General features: G+C 42.8%; 1 protein-coding gene across 1 annotated transcript; it reads right to left on the bottom strand.

The window, feature by feature from the left end:
- Positions 1–268: 268 nt before the first annotated feature.
- RHAG (Rh associated glycoprotein) lies at positions 269–26,550 on the bottom strand. Its single transcript, XM_038397998.1, is given in 18 exon segments — positions 269–513; positions 2,787–2,840; positions 2,843–2,862; positions 4,481–4,495; positions 4,498–4,565; positions 8,680–8,767; positions 8,770–8,800; positions 9,354–9,491; positions 12,148–12,161; positions 12,164–12,203; positions 12,206–12,291; positions 12,294–12,311; positions 13,088–13,235; positions 14,445–14,595; positions 15,952–15,966; positions 15,968–16,059; positions 16,061–16,134; positions 26,406–26,550. Coding segments are annotated over 18 exon segments (1,275 nt in total). The 3' UTR covers positions 269–435.

Raw genomic sequence — 26,550 nt, 5'->3', positions numbered from 1 at the left:
AGCTACAGCTCACTTCATTAAATGCATCAATGAAGTGAGCTGTAGCTCACGAAAGCTTATGCTCTAATAAATTTGTTAGTCTCTAAGGTGCCACAAGTACTGCTTTTCTTTTTGCGAATACAGACTAACACAGCTGCTACTCTGAAACCGGTTAAAATACAAGGAATACTGCATATCAGTTAGCATCTTTCAGTTTAGATAAATAAATGTATGTCAAGGATTCTCAAATGTGTTTGCATTGTGTGTATCACATTTGTCAGTGATGACATATTCTAAATAAAGTTTGTTTGGGTTTTAAAAAGAATACAGCTATCTACACCTGCGTTTACATATTGAAAACAATGAGTGGTATGGATGATATTTAGGTGTTGTCTCTTTGAATGAGAAACTGGAAACAGCATTGCTAGGACAAGAATTAATGATGGAGAATTCATCCTACATATTGATGTTGACTGTTCTTTGATCCCCATAGTCACCGAACTGACCAGCAGGTTGTGTCTCTTCTGCTGGAACCTAGCATGAAAACCAGACAAGAGGTTAATGCCACATCATGACATTTGGCGATTCTTTCTACTTATATCAATTGTCAAACATGCACAGTCTACTAAAGACTGCTGTGCTACCCAGAGTGATCACGGTTTGCAACGTTGCATCAGGCATCATGTACTGAAGTTCCCAGGTCTGGCTCATGCATTTCATTATTAACAAGATGACCTAACCTGCCATGTATGCCTGTACTAAAAGCAGCGATTCTGAGTTATTTAATGTCTTTTTAAACTGGAACTGACTCAAAGCTATGCCAAAGGAAGTATTTTATAACATACGCTATAACCATCTGTATAGCGTAAAGACTCCATCTGTGATTTTCAAAAAAGCCTAAAGGAGATTGGTGCTAATTCCCACTGAACTTCAACAGGAGTTGGGTGCCAAACTCCCTTAAGATCCTATAAAAATACCAGGCTCTATTAGTGTCATAGGCTAATTAGTGTCATGGTCTTACACAAGTAGATCCATTGACTCTAATGTGACTCTGTGGTGGTGAGGTGAGCAGATCCATATTTATTGTTAAAATAATGTTGAGTTTCTTTGTGAATCTTTCATCAAAACCTCAAAACTTTTCCACTCCCTCTAACTGTTGTTGTTGTTAAATATTTATATTATGGACACACATTTCTGGAACTTCTGCAATCTAAGTTGCATGACTTTCCCAAGATCAGACAGAATCAGTTGCAGAGCTCTCAACAGGAGTGTCCTGAACACTCCACTCCAGATGCTATCCTTTTTGATCACAGCTGCCCCTTAGGCAGTCAGCTTCCCTGGGCCACTGGATCAACCAAGTTGCATTTCTAACACTGGAGTGGTTTGTATTGCCCAGCACATTACTACATTCTCCTCCTCTCACCAAGGTAAAGAGCCATGATTCACATACAAACAGTTTAGGTCGGGTCTTAAAAGACAGATTGACTTAGCTATATCACTCAGGGGTGTAAAAAATTCACCCCCTGCATGTTGTAGTTAAGCCAGCGTAGCCCATGATAAAGACATGGGTAGATTGATGGAAAAATTCTTCTGTCAACCTAGCTACTGCCACTCGGGGAGGTGGAGATGGGAAAACCCTGCCCACTGATCTAAGAAATATCTACTTTGAGGTGCTACAGTGGCAGAGCTGCAGAAGGGAAGCTGTGTCGCTCTAGCGCCCATCGTGTAGATGTGCCTTTACTTCCCACAGAACTTACCTCACTTCCTTCCTCTGACATTGCACTTTATGGGCTCACACTAGCACACAACGTTCAGGTATTTCTCTCTTCTTCCGCATATTTTTCATCTGAGTTTGCTGGTGCCTCCCCTCTCCCCACAATATAACTTACTGGAGACCTTAGCTCTGACAAACGTTCATGACCAGAGCATGACAGGCTGAGGACAATGCCAGCTTCTAAGGGGCCAGAAGCTTCCTGGTGCCTAAACCCTTCTCTCTGAAAGCTAACTGTAGTCTTTGGTGTACTCTTGATTTTGGAGGGCATGGTGGCTTTTGTTGTTTGTGAGATTACAGTGCCAAGAGGCCTTAACTGAGATCAAGGCCCCATTGTGCAAGGTGCTATACAAACCCATAGTAAGAGTCTGTCCTTGCCCTGAAGCGCCTACCATCGAAATAGACCAGTCAGAAAAAGTAAGTGACTTTCACTCTCCTCATTTTACAGAGGGGGAACTGGGGTCTATAGGCAGTTAATGACTTCCCCGGCATTACAAAGGTAGAGCCAGGAAGTGAACTGAGATCTGATGAGTCCTAGCAGAGTGCCTTTACTATGAGGCCTTCCTTGCACCTACACTGCAAAGCATGAGATTTTCATTTTGGCTCCCCTCTCCCCCCCAGCCCTGTCCCCAAGGTTTCTCTTTATCATGTGAAAAAAAAAAAGTTTGTTTTTTAAAACCATGAGCAATAACCATCTCCTGATGTGCAATGACAGTGGATTTAAAGAGCTGTTTTCTCTGCAGCCTGCTTATAGAGGGCCCGTCTCTCTATTCCCCCACCATTCACTTTCTCCCAGCTGCAGCACCAAAAGTCTTGCGATTTTGGAGGCAGGCCTGAGAAAATCCTAAACCTGAGATTAGGCAGGATTTTTGAAGCCTGGCTCCCATGCGTAAGTGACTCCCCAGTTTAACAAAGATTCAACGAGTCCTCCCTTTCCTACTAGGAAAACAGAATTGCCTTGTATTGTAATCTTCTAATAAAAGGCAACGAAAGCTGCACTTCCTGACGGTCTGATTATTCCGCGGTTATATCCTACCTCCCAGTAAACTGAGTCATCGTAGCAGTTCTCATCAGGTGGTTGTCCCAAGAAAAGGGCAAATTTAGAACTAAACCTGCAGGAGAGAAAATACGGTAAACCACAATAGGCAAATCTGCCATAACAGATGCATAAGAGCTAGCCTTGAGGGGGAATCATGGCCTTTGTCCTATGGCCCTATCTACCTCTCTGATTTTGTACTTCCTGAGAGGTACTGACTTCCTTCAGAGAAGCACCCAGCACCAAAGGATCAGCCCCTACAATATCAAGCCACTCAATAGTCTAGGCAGTGCAGATTAAACACTTTCCGTTATAAAACCCCATTTTCAGTTGCTTATAGCTTTTCCAAACATAAACTGTTGGGATCCTGAACTTTTCCACACTGAGGGTCTCCTCCCGCTGAATCTTTTTGGAAAGTATCAAGCTAAAAGGGCTCAGCCATTTCCGAGAATAAGGTTAGGCAAAAATACACTTATTCCCTCCCCTGCACATTAAAAAATTCTTACAGCTGTTTCATTGAGAAGTTCTCAGCCCTCCATGTTTCAGGGCTTGAAATTTGGCATGCAATTGCCCTGGTGTTAGGGATGTGCCTTTGGCTGTGCTTGTGAAAATCAGCTGAAATTTGGTCAAATTGTAAGCCTTTGGAAAAAAAAATCAGTTTGCACATGTTCAGCAGAGGCTGGCTGTTAACTTCTCTGAAGAGTTCATATTTACTGAACATGGTCCATCCCCTTACAGTTCCTACCTGAGACTCAGGAATTCTAGGTTCAATTCCAGCTTCTGCGGAGAAGTGTTCACTAGTGACTACGGATCCTTCTGCCCCAGCCCTCCACCAGCTGTCCTTGTCCATCTCTGCTTCTATTCCCCCCTTCTCACCCACTCCCAGCTCCTGTCCTGGACCCTCCCATTACTTCTCATACTTCCCACCCCATTGCAGGTGGAGTGGGAAGTGTATTTAATTAATTAAGTCTATAAGTATAATTCTGCCATTTCCTAACTTCTGAGTGCTTCACTTTGTAACCTTAACCTTTTTTTTACAGCACAGGTTTTTGGTTTTGTTTTTTAAAATAATATATACATAATAATATATACTGCCTGATTCTTGGATTCCCATGCAGGATTTCTTAACAAGCGTTGATGGTTTGGAGGGGATATGTTATGTGTCTCCTATTGAGCACCCACAAATATACTGGAAAACAAACCAGAAGCTTTATTACAATTCTACAATCAGATCCTTATGCCTGCACAGATTCTCTGTGAGTGTCCAGCTACATGGTCAGACATTCCAGTCTAAAACTATTTACCTAACCTATCTGATTTATACCCACTGGCATATGGATAGATAGCTATTAAATTATTCACTTTCCAAACTTCTTTTACTGAAGTTTCCTTAATTATGGATAAAAAATAACCCAACTGCCTAAAGTGACATATATCAAGGACAACAGCTTTCAATAAAACAAGAAGATTCCCAATGTGATCCTTGTTTCAAAATTCTTTATTCAAGGTTTAACAGTGGTTAGGTTGTGCAGGAAGTCAGACTAGATAATTATAGTGTTCCCTTCTGGCCTTTAAATCTATCGATCTGTTTTTCGGTTGAACATTGTTTGCACCACAAAGTGCTACCCGCAGGAGGTCTCTATAGTTTTCAATCTTACTGACCTGCATTTGGGTGCTGTTTGCATCTTACTAACCTGCAAATGTTCCTCTACCAGAGCTATCCCAATGGTACAACCCAGGGCAGCAGCCTGCATGGGAGCAGAAGGAGTGTCAGTCTCCCTGAAAATCAGAAAAAGGAAAATGACAAAAGATTAAACTACCACTGAGTTTCCAGAGCTGTTATTCTGCTAGCTTATATGCATGTTTAATATCATCCCCTACTGGATGATGGAATTTTTAGGGAAGGTCATCTGCAGGAGAGCGTGCTTTCATCACAAAAACTGAAACCCATGTAATATTACTTCCCTTTGGGTTTTGTTTCAAACTTAGAGCACGGCACAGACTAGTTGAGTGTTTACTGAAGTTCTCCATGCAAAAAGAGCAACCCTGTATTTTCATGTAGTTTTCATGAGAGAAAAAGGGAGCACAGTGCACAGTGCTGTCAACTATTGTGATTTTATTGCAGTAATAGGTTTTTTTCAATTCAGGCTGCAGATCCTAGATTCAGGTGAATTCGTGAGAACCTGTCATTAGAAAACAAAACTAAGGGCTTGTCTACACTACAGGGGATCGACGTGTGGTGATCGATGCATTGGCAGTCGATTTAGCGGGTCTAGTGAAGACCCACTAAATCGATAGCAGATTGCACTCCCGTCGACTCCTGTACTTCACCTGAATGAGAAGCATAAGGGGAGTTGACGGGAGAGCATCTCCCATTGACATAGTGTAGTGTGGACCCTGCGGTAAGTAGATCTAAGTATGTTGACTTCAGCTACATTGTTCATGAAGTTGTGTAACTTTGATTGATCTCCCCCCATAGTGTAGGACAAGGCCTAAGGTTCTAGCTCTTGTAGGTGCAAAGAAAAGAATGAAATGTGACCTAAGTGCACCCTAAAGGTTCAGAAACCAGAAGACAAATAAAACGAAGGCCTCTTCCCCAGTTTTTTAAAAAATCTCACTATTTAAAGCCAATCTCATGATTTGTGAGCATTCAGGATAAAACACAAATAGCAGCCAGTGAATTCAGAGAGGAAAAGCTTCCAGAGGTTTAAAGGTGTAGTATATGGAAAATCATATCAGTTACATAGCTCAACACCCACACATTCAAGCAAGCCTAGGGCCCTTTTATGTTCTGACTGTACCAGGGGGTTGACAGATTTACTTTGAATTGTTAGGTATGTTTGGCTTTGCAGGTGTGATTCCATTGAAAATGCCTAAGATATGACTGCAGTGGAAGAAGTGGCTTGTAGGACCCACTGGATTTTGCACAGCTCTGTTGTGTGCTAGTGAGACTGTTCTTTTAGGTAACTGGCAGTGGCATTTAGTTCTAGTGTCAAAGACCATGAATCTTATACCTGGTGTGTCATGTATGTGATTAGCTGTGATGTTTTTATGTAGAGAAGCTGCTAATTTGAGAAAGAACTCAAATGTGAAATTGTGGAACTATTAACTATGGTTTGTAACCTGTCCTTTAAATCAGCTTCTGTACCCAATGACTGGAGATAGCTAATGTAATTCCAATATTTAAAAAGGGCTCTAGAGGTGATCCCGGCAATTACAGACCTGTAAGTCTAACGTCAGTACCGGGCAAATTAGTTGAAACAATAGTAAAGAATAAAATTGTCAGACACATAGAAGAACATAAATTGTTGGGCAAAAGTCAACATGGTTTCTGTAAAGGGAAATCATGTCTCACTAATCTATTCGAGTTCTTTGAAGGGGTCAACAAACATGTGACAAGGGGATCCAGTGACATAGTGTACTTAGATTTCAAGAAAGCCTTTGACAAGGTCCCTCACCAAAGGCTCTTACATAAATTAAGTTTCAGAGTAGCAGCCGTGTTAGTCTGTATTCGCAAAAGAAAAGGAGTTACTTGTGGCACCTTAGAGACTAACAAATTTATTAGAGCATAAGCTTTCGTGAGCTACAGCTCAAATGCATCCGATGAAGTGAGCTGTAGCTCACGAAAGCTTAGGCTCTAATAAATTTGTTAGTCTCTAAAGTGCCATAAATTAAGTTGTCACGGGATAAGAAGAAGATTCTTTCATGGATTGAGAACTGGTTAAAAGACAGGGAACAAAGGGTAGGAATAAATGGTAAATATTCAGAATGGAGAGGGGTAACTAGTGGTGTTCCCAAGGGTCAATCCTAGGACCAATCCTATTCATCCTATTCATAAATGATCTGGAGAAAGGGGTAAACAGTGAGGTGGCAAAGTTTGCAGATGATTCTAAACTGTTCAGATAGTTAAGACCAAAGCAGACTGTGAAGAACTTCAAAAAGATCTCACAAAACTAAGTGATTGGGCAACAAAATGGCAAATGAAATTTAATGTGGATAAATGTAACGTAATGCACATTGGAAAAATAACCCCAACGATACATACAATGTGATGGGGGCTAATTTAGCTACAACTTATCAGGAAAGAGATCTTGTAGTCATCATGGATAGTTCTCTGAAGACATCCACACAGTGTGCAGCGGCAGTTAAAAAAGCAAACAGGATGTTAGGAATCATTAAAAAAGGGATAGAGAGTAAGATGGAGAATATCTTATTGCCCTTATGTAAATCCATGGTACGCCCACATCTTGAATACTGCATACAGATGTGGTCTCCTTACCTCAGAAAAGATATACTGGCATTAGAAAAAGGTTCTAAACTGGCAACTAAAATGATTAGGGGTTTGGAATGGGCGCCCTATGAGGAGAGATTAAGAGGCTAGGACTTTTCAGCTTGGAAAAGAGGAGACTAAGGGGGGATATGATAGAGATCTATAAAATCATGAGTGGTGTGGAGAAAGTGAATAAGGAAAAGTTATTTACTTGTTCCCATAATAAGAACTAGAGCCACCAAATGAAATTAATGGGCAGCAGGTTTAAAACAAATAAAAGGAAGTTCTCTTCACAGCGTGCACAGTCAACCTGTGGAACTCCTTGCCTGAGGAGGTTGTGAAGGCTAGGACTATAATAGGGTTTAAAAGAGAACTGGATAAATTCATGAGATTAAGTCCATTAATGGCTATTAGCCAGGATGGGTAAGGAATGGTGTCCCTAGCCTCTGTTTGTCAGAGGGTGGAGATGGATGGCAGGAGAGAGATCATTTGATCATTAACCTGTTAGGTTCACTCCCTCTGGGGCACCTGGCATTGGCCACTGTTGGCAGACAGGATATTGGGCTGGATGGACCTTTGGTCTGACCCAGTATGGCCATTCTTATGTCTTAGTTTTGGACATATTTGGGTGTGGAAAAATGTATTTACATTTCGGCACCTCCATAAGAATCACGTTTTAACTACAAAATAGAGGCAGTATTTAAAAAGGTCTGAAATCAAACCAGAGGTGCATCTTCTGAAAGAAATAGTGTTTAGGGTGACCAGATGTCCTGATTTTATAGGGACAGTCCTGAAATTTGGGGCTTTTTCTTATATAGGCACCTATTACCCCACCCTGTTCCGATTATCACACTGCTATCTGGTCACCCTATCAGTGTTCATGCTCCTTTTGTGTTTCTCCTGTGCAATTCTCTAACAAATGGGTTTTCTGGCAGGAATGTTCCTTGAAACAGAATTTTTTAAGTGATTGTTCAAAATAGTGACCAAAAATGTGCTTCATATTTCAATCCAAAGGATTTGTACTAGAAACCTGATTCAAAGAGGCAAATAGATAACCCAGGATCACTGTCTATGAATGGACATGCACCTAAGAGGCAGAGGGAAGGCTGTGAATGCACACTTCCTGACTTTTAGTACTTAACTTACGGCCTTAAGTTTGCAACAGGACAGTGCCTGATTCTCCTCTCATTTACACCAGGGTAAATCAGCAGTAACTGCATGGAAGTCTATGGAGTTAACTGGATGTAAAAAGGTATAAGTGAGGGGAATACCAGGCCCACAGGTTTTATATTTAATGTAAATGGTATGAAATTTATTATATAAATTCTTATGCAGGGCTACATGAGAGGATTCAGTTTAGTCAGTCTGATCTCCACAGTAAAGTGGTGAAGGGGAATAAAGGCATTCTTGGGAATTGCCTTGGTTCATAGTTGAGTAATTCTAGATCCAATACTGCAACAAGGGATGCCATATAAAACATGTAAAGAAAACAAAGTAGAATGCAACTTCACTGAAGATGCCTCCCTTCCACCTTCTTTCTTTCTTTCTTTCTTTCTTTCTTTCTTTCTTTCTTTCTTTCTTTCTTTCTTTCTTTCTTTCTTTCTTTCTTTCTTTCTCACTCACCTCAATTTGACGTGTGCCACAGCTGCAATGATGCTTGCAAGACCTCCCAGTAATCCAGGTAAACCATGTAAATTATGAACTCCACAGTGTCATGAATTTTCAGTTTAGAAAAAAAGAATGGCTAAAAGGAGAGGGAAATATACTTTCATGTCAGGGTATGGTCTACAGGTTTCATTGATCAGTTTTGCTAGGCAAATTAACTGGGGGAGAACACAAAATACTAAAATATGTTTCCAGGACTGTCCCTAGGGGGGTATGAGATCCAGGACGGAAGTGATGACACTTCCGGGACAGAAGTGACATCACTTCTGGGACCAACCTTGCTGGGGGCAGGTAGGGGAGGCAGAACCTCTGGGCTCCATGGGGTTGGGACCACACCATCTGCGCTCTCCCTCAGGTGGAAGCGGCGGGGATACGGTAGCCTCCCCCAACCAGCTGTTCGCCCACTGCCCATGCAGTGCCGGCCAACTGCATTGGCCTGCAGGGCCCCCCAAAATGCAGGGCCCCAAGCGGTCTCTCCCAATTCGCTGTCCCCTAGGGATGGCTCTGTATGTTTCAGATGTCTAGTAAATCAGGAGTACCTCCAGTGAAATCAATGAAATTACAGTGCTGTGAAGCCAGTGTAAAAGAGATCAGAATCAGGTCCTGCATATTCTACCTTATTTTATACTTACAGTCAAGAACTTGAACCCGATGACAGAGATGAGACCAGCAATACTACCAATTAACATAGCACCAAATGGGTAGATGCTCATGTCGGCACAGGAACCCACTGCTACTCCTCCTGCTAGGGTGGCATTTTGAATGTGAACCTGTGCAGGACATAAAACCCTGAAGAGTAAGATGACAGCTGGGAACGGAGGCCAGGTCTGTATGTGAATGACTAATAGCACAAGCCTCCTCTGTCTTCACACATGATATTTACATTGTAAAGTATTTATCAGTGAAACTTAAAAGTGCATCTCCAATACAGTGATGTCAGACTGAGGCAGTCCAGGAATGAATTAAGACCAGCTGAGGCCTGGTTTTGGTTCTACAGCACAATCACTGCTCCGTAGGGTGCCCCTCTCTACACATATATAGATTCATGGATGCACACTAAATCCATCTACTGGCATTAAGGGTAGGCTACGTGGATAGTTAATTAGGCTGCTTAATTTTCAAAGGCAGTTCCTATGCAGATTCCCAACCCAACCAGTAGGCAGGACAGCTTTGAGGGAGGTCACACTCTGATACCCTTTAAAGACATCCTCCCACTACAGGGAGCAGCAACAGGGAGGACTAGCCAGGATCTGACTGTCCCATTCCCATCACTTAGGACATTGTAGCGGAGAAGAACATCCACTCCTTCAAGGTCAGCCCCACCAAAGCTACAAGGGCAGCAGCAGGGACCACGACTCCTCATTCCAGTGTGGATCGAACCTGGCCACTCCCTCACCCCAGTGGCCAGCTTCAGGGAGGTGGGAGGAGGAGGCTTGGCCCCTTGAGCACCCTTTTCCTCCCTCAGTAGCACTGGCCTAGGGCACTAGAGTGCCTAACATCAGCCAACTGAGGGGTTTTTTTTTTTTGTTCTGGAAGATGGCCAACTCAAACTATCACTTGAGGGAACACTTGAATAGGATGGTGCAGAGTGGGCCTACACCATAAATGGTTCTCCCTGTCTCAGGGGCTGCTGTTGCTGGTGGTGGTGTGTATCCCTAGAGGGCATAAGGAGGGACTGTCTTTGTTACTGACCCCAATGTGGTCCTTGCTTTTCCCTCCCAGACGGCCCCACCCCTTTAGCCAACCCCAGTTGGACCAACAGCTGGGTTTTAACCTCTGGGTCTTCAGTACTACAGCTTGAGTCAATGGACTAACTCCTCTAGCTGGGAGCTGTAGCAGACACATAAATAGCTATGGATCACAGCCATTAGAGGGGGAACATGCACAGAGCAGTGTGGGTTACACACAGTGATGAGCTGCCGAAATCTTAACAACTGGTTCCCTCCTCACCCCACGAGGGGGTCATTGCCCACCCCCGCCCCCTGGGACTTCTGCCCCATCTAACCCCCTCCTCTGTCCCCTGACTGCCCCCAGAACTGGGCAGGAGGGTCTTGTGGGCCACCATAGTGGGTGCCCACCCATCCCTAAGAGCAGAGGGACCTGCCGGGGGCGAGGTGGGGAGTCCCGGCGGTGATTACCTGGGGTAGCTCCCAGGAAGCATCCGGCAGGTCCCTCCTGGGGCGGGGGAGCGTAGCTAGGGGGGAGCAGGGGGAGCGGTCACTCCCCCACTGATCACATCAAAAGTGGCGTCTTAGGTGCTGACTCCGTGCGTGCTCCGGGGCTGGAGCCCCCACGGGGAAAATTTGGTGGGTGCAGAGCACTCACTGGCTGCTCCCCACCCTGCCCCACGCCCAGCCCCAGCTCACCTCCGCTCCGCCGCTGCCTCCTCCCCTGAACGCGCCGCCCGGCTCCGCTTCTCCGCCCCCCCCCGGCTTCCGCGAATCAGCTGTTCATGCGGGAAGCGGGGCGGGCTGAGATGCAGGCGGCAGCTTCCCACTCAGGCCGAGGAAGGCGGAGGTGAGCTGGGGTGGGGAGCGGTTCCCCTGCGCCCGCCCCCCCCGGGTTACCTGCTGCAACGCGGGGGCCCTCCTCACCCCCTCTCCCCGTCCCAGCTCACCTCCGCTCCGCCTCCCTGGGCCTGAGCGGGAAGCCGCCGCCTGCTTCTCAGCCCGCCCTGGCTTCCTGCCGAAGAGCTGATTCGCGGGAAGCCTGGGAGTGGGGCGGAGAGAAGCAGAGACGGGTGGCGCGTTCTGGGGAGGAGGCGGAGGCGGAGCGGAGGTGAGCTGGGGCCGGGGAGCTCCGGTGGGTACTCTGCACCCACCAATTTTCCTCTTGGATGCTCCAGGGTTGGATTCAACGCCTAAGGTGCCACTTTTGGCTGGTTAAATTAGAAGCCCTTTTAGAACCGGTTGTCCCTCGCAGAACAAACCGGTTCTAAAAGGGCTCTAAATTTAACAACCGGTTCTAGCAAACGGTGCGAACCGGCTCCAGCTCACCACTGGTTTCACACACACACACACACACACACACACACACACACACCACACACACACACACCACCCCCCCTACAATACAACCCTAACTTTTTTGAACCATAAACCAGGGTCTAGTTTAGTCTGAGTTTGGAGCAAAGGCTCCAGCTAGCTCTTATATTTTCTGAACCAGCCCATTCGTTGACAGCCCTCTGTCATTTTTCAGAGTAGCAGCTGTGTTAGTCTGTATTCGCAAAAGAAAAGGAGTACTTGTGGCACCTTAGAGACTAACAAATTTATTTGAGCATAAGTTTTCATGAGAGCTGTAGCTCACGAAAGCTTATGCTCAAATAAATTTGTTAGTCTCTAAGGTGCCACAAGTACTTCTTCCCTCTGTCATTGTCATTCTGTGCTAGATTTAATGGCAGACATGGGATTTTGAGGTGACTCTTACCATATCCAACTTGCTCTGGTTTCGACCAGGCTTGAGAAGGCAAAGGCTGTGAGTGTGTGCTTGCAGCCATGGAAAAGTAAGTGTTAATGATCGCTCTCTGCTGGAGATCAGGGTGCGCAATGGCAGAGTTAAAACTGGGCCAAAGAGCCAGAGGAAAAGGGTACCTGCACGAATGCAAAAAAACATTAAATCGCAAGAGGGTTTTCAATGTCAGATACTTAATTTAGCCGAATGAGCTTGCCAAGTATGGGGAAGTGCAATAAGAAAGGATTAGATGATTGGAAAAATGAGGGACTATTACCCAGAAGCTTTTGACACCAGAAGACAAAAGAAACCCCCCAGCCCATATGAGCTCCATTACCATCTTTTGAAGTGGACAGGAATTCAGGATGCTCAGGTGCTAGTTCTTCCAAAGACTCACTGTGATTCTGCAATGCTCAGTCACCCTGAATAGGATGTTACTCTCAAAGTAACTTCTAGGGAAACCGCAGAGAAAGGACTCCTTCAACATGAATAAAGGTGGCAGAATCTGGCCTGTAACCTCCTTTCTGTCTCAGTTCTCTAGCTGTAAAATGAGCATAATACTAGTACTTACCTACTTAGCAGGATGTTAACTCATTAATTAGAGCTGGTTGATAGTTTTCCATTGAAACCTTTTTTTTTTTTGGACAGAAATTGACTCTTTTTTCCCCTAAAATAAATTTTTTGCAAAAAATGAACCATCACTGAAATTTTCTGGTTTTTTTTTTTTCAATGAAAAATCAAAACATTTTAGGTTGCATTGAAAACAGATCTGCAGCGGAAGAAAAGAAGCATGCTGCAAGGAGGAAACAACAAATCTCTAATATAGCAACATTAGTATTTACAATGGATCAGATGCAGGAAGGAACAGCTGACCCATGCTCTCCATTCTTTTGACAGTACACCTCTCCTGACTCACCAATCATGGCAAACATGTCTGAGTGGTAGGCTGACTCTTCATTTTTATGTCCCTCTTTCAGACCAGGACGATACAAGACTCGTGCTGCAGACAATCCAAAATAGGCTCCAAAAGCATGGATAGTCATCGATGCTCCAGTATCAGTGGCCTGCACAGGGAAAAATTTGAATCCTAAACTGGCACCATCTGTACTGGGAACAGGGAGGGAGTAGGATTCTAATAAAGGAGGAATTTGGATGGGTCTGGTTGTGCACCTTCCGTGGTGGAGACCAGAGTTAGAAGTTCAGGCTACTAAAGAATGACACAAGTAAAGATTAAAATGGGATCAGTAACTCTTACCCACCACTTAAACAAGATGCTTTTCTAGTGACCATCTTTAACAATGCTTCACAGATCAGTTGTTTAACAGAGATTGACCCAAACCTAAACTCTGGCTCCCAGCATCCCTAAAGCTTGGGAGGGGTAACACAATCCCAGTCCCAAATTTCAAGTGGCTCCTCATTTACTAGTGAGTGAATCAAAACTCCAGTTCAGAACATCCTCAAATTTTTCCATATTAGAAATCTGGGTTTGGATTGGAATTCTGTGGCTCGAATGCATCTCTAGTTTATTCTAAATTACCTTATATATATAAACTGTGAGAATTATCTGCCAACTGTTAGCCAGGCAGTACAATGTTCTACAGGAGATGCAGGGCAGATATATACAGACATGGGAGATACAAGAGGAAAACAGTTTAGTGTCAGGGATGGATGACTCAAAGATTTCTTGTCTTGGGAACAAAGTAAGGTCTGGACTAAAGACAATGAAAAGAAGTCAGGACATCTCCAGAGATCTGGATGAGCAAGTTTCATCTCTCAAAAAGTTGATGGTGCCATTATTTTCAAAACAGTTCTCTGGGCTCTCTAATGCAGAAAACCAGAATCATGCCTTTAGACCTAGAAGTCAGCTGCTCTTCATTTCTCTTTGAAAGCCATTTGTCAACCATATACAAGATATTACTATGACCTTTTACCCAAAGGAGGGTCGTCAGGAGAGGATTTTGAAGCATTCAGCAGTCACAAGTTACGCTGTAGCCAGGAGTCAACAAAGAGAAAGATAGAGGAATTGGCAAGTGAGTTGAGGAACACAAAGTTGTGTCACACACACTGAAGCAGTATCTGAGTTTGAAGCTAAGCAATGAGATATCCGGAGAGGAGACGACAGGTGGAGATGTGAAGAAGAAGAAGGAGGGAGATTTGATTCACCCTATGACAGAGCAAATGAAAGGGAAATAGAATTCTCCAAACACAGAGATTTCCTATAACTAATGGAGATATTAGGAGCTTTTCCTCCTCAGTAAATGTATGTTTCCTACCCCTAGTACGTTCACAACAAGATGTTCGTTGCATGAAAAGATTGTGATTTCCAGAATGGTCATGATCAGCATCTGGACTGGACTTGTTTTCCCCAGGACAGCTCCAAACGAAATCAAGACGGTTGCTGTACTGAAGTCTGCATTTATCATACTGTATTTAAGAACATAAATAGAAACAAAAACCAGTTTAATATGATGAGAAATGAAATGGATCCAAACTCCTATCAACACACTCCATACAGCTAGAACACTCGAAGAGTGAGATATCAGTTCTTGCTTATTGTACATAAAAACTCTAGGACTGTTTCAAAGTATGGGCCCTGTGCTGTGGGACAAATAGTGGGTCCCAAGGAAGATTGCATACATGCACAGACCACATTCTTGCCAAGCAGGATGAAATCAAAGAAAAAGTTAGATGAAACAAGGCAATTGAGGGACACCACAAGAAGATGTTATTATCTGATTTTATTAGTTTGCAGATGTTTCCAAAGGCAGCTGTAAGATGAGTAACTCCCTTGTTCTGGGTAAGATTCTCCTCTTGGTTACATGGTGTAGCTCAGCTCGAAATTCTACTCCCCCATATGTGCCATCCTCCCATGTCATCAGTGATAGGTTTGCCTGGATAGGTGTTGGAAGGGGGTTAGTGTTAACTGGTTACTGGAATGGAAGAAAGGTATGTTAACTAGAGATGGGTGAACAACTGATTTTGGGTTTGGCCAGGACAAAACTCAGAAACATACTTCGCTCCAAAATATTTGGAATTTGTCAGCAAATTGGAAAAGGCAAACTTCAGAAAAGTGTCTTATAGTTTCATAGATCATAGATACTAAGGTCAGAAGGGACCATTCTGATCATCTAGTCCGACCGCCTGCACAACGCAGGCCACAGAATCTCACCCACACACTCCTACAAAAAACCTCACGTATGTCTGAGCTATTGAAGTCCTCAAATTGTGGTTTAAAGGACTTCAAGGAGCAGAGAAGCCTCCCTCAGTCACCCATGCCCCATGCTACAGAGGAAGGCGAAAAAACCTCCAGGGCCTCTTCCAATCTGCCCTGGAGGAAAATTCCTTCCCGACCCCAAGTATGGCGATCAGCTAAACCTGAGCATATGGGCAAGATTCACCAGCCAGATACTACAGAAATTCTTTTCTGGGTAACTCAGATCCCATCCATCTAATATCCCATCTCAGGGGATTAGGCCTACATATCATAGTCTTCCTCGTAACCATTGGCCTTATGGTTAGGGCACTTGTCTGGGCTGTGGAAGACAGAGGTTTGAATCCCCGCTCTGGGTCAGGGCCTGAACACAAATCTCCTCCCTTCCTCAGTGAGTATCCTAACACCAGGCTTTGGGCTATTCCGGGGTGGAATATAACAGTGTCTCCTGTTAAGACTGCTCCACATACACACCACACACACACACACACATGAGCTATTGCAGTCAGGGGATGTTTGGTGTTAAATTAACTGGAACACTATTGGGCCTGAGTGAGAGTTACACTTACCTTTTGATGTCAATATAATTTTTGTGCCTTCATGTGCCAAAATCCTTGCAACAGGGTACCCCATTGAAGACCAAGCGCAGCAATGAGCATGTTGATTCCGACACTGCCTGAATCCATATTTCTTCAGGAAGGTCATCAAGAAACCAAACCCAACAAATATCATCACGTGGACATCCTGAAAGACTGCTGAAAGGACCATGGCCCATAAAGAGGAGGTATTTGGGGGAAAGGATAGGTAATCTCTTTTACTACCTAGCTGTTTGGCAGAGAACTACACCACACAATCAATGCTGACAGCACAAACTATGAATAGCAAGAATGTTTGGGTGGCTTCTGTCTGAAAGATGGGGAGATCTTTGTACTACAGTTAATGAAAATGTTATTTTAAAAATTTTATTACAAAATTGCAACCTACATCATTATATTAATGTGGACATTTACCAATTAACAAACAAATCCCCCCCTCCCCAAATCCCTTCACTTTTTCTACAGTGCCTTACATACTTCTCAAGGAGAGCTCTGAACCCAAAGATCAGGATCCATTTATGAATATGAACAACTTATTTTTCAATCTAAGTTGGACTTCCTAGTCAGAAAATTACTAGGGAATAACTTATTCATTCAGTCTTCCCAACACTTGTCACATACAGATGTCCAGCAACAACAGGGACAGTGGACACTGTAAATGGAATACTTGGCTCGAAGATCCATCCTCCACGAGTATTATTTGCATACTTTCTATTGGAACTACCATCAAGACTGTATTACCACCTTATGCCACAAGATAGAGCGCAAAGTGCATTCACTGAAATCTAAAGTCAAAGCCATTATATGGTAAAAGCCTGCTTACTGCCTGCAGATAGATGAGTCAACATTACATTGGTGAACAATTAAAATCAAACAATATTTATAAATAACTTAGATGAGGTCCCTAATCAAAGTGTTCTATGTATTTTATATGTACCGGCATATTATGGTCCTGATCCTGCATGGCATGCACACAAGCAGACCACCAGCACCTCCATGGAGCCCCATTGAAGTCAATGGGGCACAAGTGTTGACCTGCACTCTTCTCACCACAGGATGGGGTCTATATGCAGATTATATGCAGAGCCTTATCTTCAAACTGAACATTTTCAGATTTATTTATAATATAGGATCCTCTCCTGCCATCCATATGGATCTCTGCTCCCCACTCCAGAACTGCTCCCCAAACCTCTCTGACAATCATGGTTGTGGTTACTATTTATTTTTAGGGTTATACAATAATCTTAGATTTTCCATTTGGGTTGTGATGTTGATTTACAGATGAATTTTGACTGTGATTTAAAAAAACCTCTGAAACCTGTTCAAAAAACAAACAAACAAAAAATGACAGGTTTCAGAGTAGCAGCCGTGTTAGTCTGTATTCGCAAAAAGAAAAGGGAGTACTTGTGGCACCTTAGAGACTAACAAATTATTAGAGCATAAGCTTTTGAAGTGAGCTGTAGCTCACGAAAGCTTATGCTCTAATAAATTTGTTAGTCTCTAAGGTGCCACAAACAAAAAATGCTCATCTTGATTGCTCTCAAAAACATTTTCCTTCCTTATAAGAAGGCAAGTTGAAATGCCCCTAGAGGGTATGACTGTGTTATAGTATAAAGCTTATATAAAATTCACTATCACTGAATCATATTGTTATCTCAATGGAATATATTTATTCATTCTGTGTTTCACAGAACATCTGGAATAAAGAACAGGTTCTCTCGGCATTCTCTCTGCTTGATAGGGTGGCTGCGGTGATGGTCTTGGATAGTAGGAAAGAAGATCAAATACAGTTTCACACATAAAATGTCTCACCAACTGAAATGGCAGAATTAACAATACACATGGAACACAATGGAAAACACACAAACCTTAGAGGATGCTTTTCCTCTGAGGACTAGTGATGAGGTTGTTATTCTCTAAGCTGGCTGGCAGATTAACTACATGACTCCTATATACTCAGTGGAAGTTGTGAGGTTAAATCTCCTAGAACTCAGCTTTGAAAATCTCAGCACAGGATCCAAATGCTATGTGGAATAAGCACTTTTTCTATGGCCTAGGTGTGAATGAGCTGGTCATCAAGCCTATTTCTCCGGCTCATAATCCGTTTGAAATCCCTCTCCTTTCAGCAAGCACACTCTTAACCACCTAAAGGCAACAACATTAAGCTCACTAAATTCATAGATTTAAGGCCAGACTGGACCTTTATTATGATTACTGGTCTGACCTCCTGCCCAACACAGGCCGTAGAATTTCACAAATGTTTTCGCCAAACCAATTCCAACTGATTTCCATCTCCAGAACGTCCCCACTACAAAGACAGAGCAGGCATGCTCCTACTCTTTGCATATAGTTGGCTGTGCTTCTGCAGCTACAATTTCAGGCCCATTCTCCAGTGGAAACTTCCACAGCTGAATAACAAGCCTAGAGGAACAGTCCCCACTGTTATAGGAAATCTAGCAGCGGCCTCCAGATAGTCAGTATAGTAGTAAATTAAACACCTCACATAGCATCAGAGACATGCCTGATCTGATCTTAATCCCTCAGTTAAAATGACATTACCAGGATCTTTCAGAGTAAACTGCCACGAGCAATAATTCTCCCCAGATTCAGGGGGCACAACAGCCCAGAAGGCGTCAGTCACAGATGGTCACTGACCTTTTCTTTTGAATGAAAGAGACAAAGTAAGTTGATAGGTTCTGGATTCATGTCAGAATGATATTCACAGATAATCAAATGAAGTGATAGTTCCTGTTTCCCCCTCATTTGGAGAAACAAGGGTCAAAATCAATAGGAAAAAAAGTTTATAGCTGCTCTACAGATATTACTAATTATTATTATATTTTATTATTGTCAATTCTCCACCCCTGCAACCAATAGCTTGTGGGATCAGGGCCTGAAATTGTAAGCATAAGACAATGCACAGAGTTTATTAAGTGTTATGACCCTTGCAAAGCCATCCATGAAATCTGTACAGAGGATAAATCTGTAAAAGCTCTACAAAACATCCATCATGGCTTTTATAGAGAAACAACCTATTTGCTCTGCTTCCCCAGAAATGAATGTGAAGCGTCTCTATAAGTATTTGAACATTTTGTGATGCAGCTCTCCATTTCTTTTGGTCAAACTCACCGAGGGTATAACAAGATAGAGTGGACTTAACACTTGGTGGAACTCCGTTGACTTCAGTAGAGTTACATCCCACATGATTTGACACACTGAAGTGGAAAGTTGCATCACAACATGACTGAATGCTTATTTTTTCTACTCGCAGTCAACCTAGCCATGTACATCCCCTGAGAAACAGCAAGGACAGTAATCATGTCCCTCACAGAAACAGCTCTGAACAACATTTTTTCCCCTCCTGGTGGAGGGTTATGGTTTGTTCTATCAAACTGTTACTTGCTATTGTTTGTAGTTAGTTGCTTAATTCATCACAGAAACAAAACAAAGAAGTCTGTTTAATTTAAACAATCAAATTATGTCTTATATAGCATCCCAGTACACCATGTCTTGAGAAAAGGATACTGGGTGGGGGGGGGACCAGATAACAGTTTTTAAATATGTTAAGGGCTCTTATAAAGAGGATGGTGAGCAATGGTTTTCCATGTCCACTGAGGGTAGGAGAAGAAGTAATGGGCTTAATCTTCAGAAAAGGAGATTTAGATTAGATATTAGGAAAAACCTTCCAACAATAAATTTGGAATAGACTTCCAAGGGAAGTTGTGAAACTCCCATCATTGGAGGTTTTTAAGAACAGGTTGGACAAACACCTCTCAGGGATTATTTAAGTTTACTTGATTCTGCCTCAGCAAAAGGGGCTGGAGTCATTTCTGTCTATGCTAGAAAAAGCACTGCATTTTATTGAGTGTTAATGAAAACGATGCTAAGCATGATCTAGGGCAGCTTTTCGCGAACTGTGTTCTGCTGAACACTGGTATTCCACATGATGTGAATAGGTGTTCAGTGAAAGAATTGTAATGAAAAAAAAGGGTCTTTAACTTTTTTTTTTTAATTTTTAATTTGGCATATTTGAAGTGTAGTTTACAATTCTTTTTGAATGACTGTAATTTAACATAAAACTCTTTTTCCGGCATTATTCCTAATATTAAGCGAATTTGTGATAGAAAAATGCAGAAATACCAATCCCATTTAATCCAAATTTGTATTTCTTTTTATAAAAATAGATTTTCCTAGTAAAAATCTAATTTGTTTGGTGTTTGTGTATATGTAAAACAGGGTTTTTTTTAAGTAGAACACTGTTTTTAATATTGACTCTTGCACTTGATTTTTGTACTACTTTATACATGCTTTTCAGTTAGAAATTGTTAGTTCAAGTTATTTTAAATTTGTATTTTTGCTTTGTTTTATAAAATAAATATATTTGAGCATAATAATACAATTTTTTATTTGTTTACCAAACGAATACAAAATCATATTATAAGTGTCCATAATAGGCTAAACAGTGTTCCGTGGCCAAAAAGTTTGGGAAACGCTGATCTAGGGTAACATTTTCATAAGAGCCCACGTACCATTTTCAAAACTGTCTTAGGCTCCCTGGTGCCTAAAGTCACCATTGCCTTTTGTTGAGGCTCCTTAGTCTCTTTTGAAATTGGATGTAGCTGTTTTGAAAAAATTCCCCCTAGCCCTTAGTGTGTACAGGCATAATTGTGTTTAAAAACACGTTAACTGGTTGGTGCTTATCCTAGGTCCTCCTAAAGGTTGACGATGACTAGCTGACACATTTTAAGCATGTCTGGCCTTATTTACACCAGGTTCAAAGCCATATTTAAAATTTTGTCAATTCATAGATTTTAAGGCCAAAAGGAACCAATATCATTGTCTCATCTGACCTCCTGCATAGCATAGGCCAGAGAATCTCATCCAGAATCTGTCTCCAGCCCACAGCATCTTTCTGAGATACCTTTGAGAAAAACATCCTGTCTTGATTTGAAGATTCCAAGTGACGGTGACCCTACCACATTATCGGGTAATAATTTCAATGGTAATTGCCCCCACTGTTAAAATGTATTCATTAAAATGTGTTAATGTTCATAGATACTAAGGTCAGAAGGGACCATTCTGATCATCTAGTCCGACCTCCTGCACAGCGCAGGCCACAGAATCTCACCCACCCACTCTTATGAAAAAATTCACCCATGTCTGAGCTATTGAAGTCCTTAAATCATGGTTCAAAGACTTCAAGGAGCAGAGAAGCCTCCCTCAAGTCAACCATGCCCCATGCTACAGAGGAAGGCGAAAAACCTCCAGGGCCTCTCCAATCTGCCCTGGAGGAAAATTCCTTCCCGACCCCAAATATGGCAATCAGATAAACCCTGAGCATATGGGCAAGATTCACCAGCCAGATACCCAAGAAAGAATTTTCTATAGTAACTCAGATCCCATCCATCTAATATCCCATCTCAGGGGATTTGGCCTATTTACCCTGAATATTTAAAGATCAATTATTTACCAAAATCCCATTATCCCATCATACCATCTCCTCCATAAACTTATCGAGTAGAATCTAAAGCCAGATAGATCTTTTGCCCCCACTGCTTCCCTTGGAAGGCTATTCCAAACTTCACTCCTCTGATGGTTAAAAACCTTCGTCTGATTTCAAGTCTAAACTTCCTGGTGGCCAGTTTATACCCATTTGTTCTTGTGTCCACATTGGTGCTGAGGTTAAATAATTCCTCTCCCTCTCCTGTATTTATCCCTCTGATATATTTATAGAGAGCAATCATATCTCCCCTCAACCTTCTTTTAGTTAGGCCTAAACAAGCCAAGCTCCTTAAGTCTCCTTTTCATAAGACAAGTTTCCATTCCTCGGATCATCCTAGTAGCCCTTCTCTGTACCTGCTCCAGTTTGAATTCATCCTTTTTAAACATGGGAGACCAGAACTGCACACAGTATTCTAGGTGAGGTCTCACCAGTGCCTTGTATAATGGTACTAAAACCTCCTTATCCCTACTGGAAATGCCTCTCCTGATGCATCCCAAAACCGCATTAGCTTTTTTCACAGCCATATCACATTGGCAGCTCATAGTCATCCTATGATCAACCAATACTCCAAGGTCCTTCTCCTCTTCCGTTACTTCTAATGATGCGTCCCCAACTTATAGCTAAAATTCTGTTATTAATCCCTAATGCATAACCTTACACTTCTCACTATTAAATTTCATCCTATTACTATTACTCCAGTTTACAAGGTAATCCAGATCCTCCTGTATAATATCCCGATCCTTCTCCGAATTGGCAATACCTCCCAGCTTTGTATCATCTGCAAACTTTATTAGCACACTCCCACTTTTTGTGCCAAGGTCAGTAACAAAAAGATTAAATAAGATTGGTCCCAAAACCGATCCCTGAGGAACTCCACTGGTAACCTCCCTCCAACCTGACAGTTCGCCTTTCAGTAGGACCCGTTGCAGTCTCCCCTTAACCAATTCCTTATCCACCTTTTGATGTTCATATTGATCCCCATCTTCTCCAATTTAACTAATAATTCCCCATGTGGCACAGTATCAAATGCCTTACTGAAATCTAGGTAAATTAGATCGACTGCATTTCCTTTATCTAAAAAATCTGTTACTTTTTAAAAAAAGGAGATTAGGTTGGTTTGGCACGATCTACCTTTTGTAAAACCATGTTGTATTTTGTCCCATTTACCATTGACTTCAATGTCCTTAACTAATTTCTCCTTCAAAATTTTTTTTTTCCAGGACCTTGCATACTACAGATGTCAAACTAACTGGCCTGTAGTTACTCAGATCACTTTTTTTTCCTTTCTTAAAAATAGGAACTATATTAGCAATTCTCCAATCATTCGGTACTATTCCTGAGTTTACAGATTCATTAAAAATTCTTGCTAATGGGCTTGCAATTTCAGGTGCCAATTCCTTTAATATTCTTGGATGAAGATTATCTTATGTTAAATAAGCATATTGACTACTAATTACATTAATCATTCAAAATTGTTAATTAAAATGTGTTTGAAACACTACCCTTTTTCCTAGTGCAGACACAGCCATTGCAATGTGAGATTCTGGGGCAGTCCCCACCTCAACACTGCGCTCCCTTGGCTCCTCCCCTTGGGGAGGTGTGGGAAGACCAGGGTCTGCATAATTTAAAACCAGACTGGGCTGGACCACTGTTTCATCAAACCTCTGATAGGGGCCAACACCTTCCAAAAGTCAATGGTGCTAAGCTGACCCACACCAGCCCATACTTCTGGCCCATTTCTTTCATGTAGAACTTCATCTGGGGTATGTACAGGGCCCTGTACTGTTTTGGAGGGATACTAAGTGGCCTGTGAAATACAGAGCTTGTGAGCAGTATCTTGAGAAAGGCATGAGACAGGCAGGTGCTGTTCAAAGCCACAACACGCAATTCTGTCAGTGCAGCCCAATGCTGGTTTAGCAGTTCCACTGCTGGGTTGCTCTGCATGATTGTTGATCTTTGTGCAGGAAATGTGTCAGTCCCATAGGGATTCTCTGGGGTGTAAAATAAATAATAGTGACTTCAGCTGAGACCAGTGAGAGAACAGTGTTGCATAAATACTGGCATCAACACAGCCAAGAGAATTTACACCTGCTGAGGATCTTCCCTAGAGGCTTTAAAGTAGAGTTAGGCCCCTATACCAGTGGTTCTCAAACTAGGGGCGCCGCTTGTTCAGGGAAAACCCCTGGCAGGCTGGGCCGGTTTGTTTACCTGCCGCGTCTGCAGGTTCGGCCAATCAAGGCTCCCACTGGCCACGGTTCACTACGCCAGGCCAATGGGGGCTGCAGGAAGCAGTGTGGGCCGAGGCATGTGCTGGCCGCCCTTCCCGCAGCCCCCATTGGCCAGGCAGTGGGAGCCACGATTAGCCAAACTTGTGGATGCGGCAGGTAAACAAACCGGCCCGGAATGCCAGGGGCTTTCCCTGAACAAGTGGCGCCCCTAGTTTGAGAACCACTGCCCTATACTCTGCTCAACAGCATATAGAGGCCATGAAGATGCTGCAAATAACTGGGGGAAAATTCCCCTGTGCAGGGAAGCTGTATGTAGTTCTGTGCTGCCTCAATTCCAGCCCCCAGCCAAAGGAGTTCTGCTAGGAGCTGTAGGAAGAGTTTCTATAGCACTTAGCACTATGGGGACTTACACTTCTTATCCTTGCTTTCAACACCCTACGTCATGGGTCCTCTGCCAATGTCATGGGCCTGCTCTGCTTTCATGTCCTTCCTCCACTTCTACATCCTCTCCGTGTCATCTAGGATGCCAGACTTGATAGCCCCTTTGTCCCCTCCTCCTTCTCTGCAAGCTCTTACGCTTGGAACACCATCCCAAAATCAATTAGACAAGTCTCCACCATCACCTCATTCCAATCACTTCTGAAATTCCACTTCTGCGGCATCACTTGCAGAAACGAGCATGTCTGTACTTTAATGTATAAAACCAAAAGCAACAGGAAAATGGAATGTTTGAGCTAACCCAACCATACATGCTCCCTCAGTTTAGGTAATAAAGATGCATAATAACCTATTCTACCTCACATCCTCAGGCAGATCCAATGGGATTCCAGACAGGTGCAGCAGTTCACACTAGCAGATCTGATTAATATCTATATTAAACTAATCTAGAAGCCCTGAAACATATCGAGGCCCCATTGTGTTAGGTGCTGTACATATGTAGTGAGATTCTGTCCCTGCTCTGAAGAGTTTACAGTCTAAGTTTAAGGCCTGATTCAACAAATACATTTAGCCAAAAAATATTGGTGAGGGAAGGTGAAGGGGCTAATTGTAATACTAACACAGCTCATGTGTGAGTTTTTACATAATATATTAAATCTGTGTGTACTATTACAATCCAATTATATAGTACAGTATATGAGCACATGTGTTACATGGTAGTATGTCTGATTCACCACGGCCTTGTACCTGTCATTTATACCTGTGCAAGGTAAGAGTTGAACAATATCAAATCAGAATGGTAACATTTAACCCGCGCTTTGCAGCCCAAAGAGCTGGTCAGTGGAAAATCAGGCCTAGGGGGTCAGATCCTTGGCCCAAAGATCACTCTGGCAGTGAAAAGGGACCATAAAGCTGCCTAGAATGGGTAGCTGGCGATTCCTGGCTCTACCCTATCTCCTTCAGGCCTCCCACTGTATGGAGCACGTCAGGGGCCTGCCAAGGAGAGGAAGTATGGCTGGAGCACTACTGAACTCTGGCAATCCCTGGTGGACGTAACAGCATTTTTTGGGTGAGTTACCAGCCTACTTAAAGTGGAGCAGCCTCAGAGCTGCCATAATTGACGGTAGGGTCCAAGCAAGGCTCTGGCAGCCCAGAGAATTGGGAGAGGACCCAGGTGGTATAACACCACCTTTTTCCACCCCTGGGTCCTGTGCAGTTCAGAATTAGGTGCTTAGCTGCAGGCACTGAGATTTCAAGGGCCCCTTGAAGTCAATGGAAAGACTCTCAAACTTCAGTGCTCTTTGGATCAGGCCCCTGGTGCTTAGATATCAGTGATGGGTTCATTAAAAACACTTGATATACATTTAGATAGGAGATGGGAGACTGAACTAGATGGATCATTGCTCTGCTCTAGGACAGAAACTCCTGTATTTCTGTTCCAAGGAGAATACTCAGGGCAAAATTCTTCTCTCAATGATTCTGCTGCATTGACTTCATTAGGGTTGCCCCAATGCAGCTGACTTTGACCCTACATGTTGGTCAATTCACATCTGAATAATGTACTGTTTTCCCGGCTCCCCCACAGAGAGAATGTACTATGTGAGCGTCATATTAGCGGCACATGACTAAGAAAGAGGAATCAATGAAAAGAGTCCATAGTTCTGTCCTGCCTGTAACAGTCACTAAAAGAGCAGTTGAAATAATGCACCAAGAATGATGCCTACTAACATTTAGCACACTAAGGCCCTTGTAGTCAAAAATAAAAAAAAATGTTGAGATGGCAGTTTCAGAAAATAATATCTCAATTGATCTCAGCAAATCACACAATCCCCATTTGTAAAATGTCCTTGCTATTATTTCATTCCCATGGATCAGCTCTTCATGAGAGGAGAAAGAGAAGGCAACCAGCAATATTATTGTCCAGGCAAAAGAACCTCCCAAACAGCTTCAAACTCTTACAGCGTAACAAACAAAAATGCATAAGGATCGTATGTTATAACTTTCCCAAATACCATGATTCAGCAAGTGGAACCCTTTGAACTAGGGCTAGAATTCTGGTTAGTGGCAACTGCATACCCTGCCCAATCCCTGGTGCCGTTAGTTATAGAATAAACAGAACAGAAGGGTTGATAAGCAGCAATACAATTCATTTTAACATATGAGCCTGAATTCCTGTACAATGCTAGTGATCACTCAAAGGTCTATTGCAACCTAAGCTTCTCCAAACCTTACCCTGCTATATAAACAATAATACTTACATGGATATAGAAATATATCCTTTGTGACGGGCTGGGTGTTTTCATATCTTACAAATATCCCAAATAAAATGATAATGAACACCTCCAGAAAAATTGCCAGGATAGAGAATTTGAACCTCATGTTGGTAGCAAAGACTTAAGGCAT

The sequence above is a fragment of the Dermochelys coriacea genome, chromosome 3 (genome assembly GCF_009764565.3).
Source record: "Dermochelys coriacea isolate rDerCor1 chromosome 3, rDerCor1.pri.v4, whole genome shotgun sequence".
Classification (NCBI taxonomy): Eukaryota; Metazoa; Chordata; order Testudines; family Dermochelyidae; genus Dermochelys; species Dermochelys coriacea.
The sequence above is the reverse complement of the archived record's forward strand: the minus strand, read 5'-3'. Positions and strand labels throughout refer to the sequence as shown.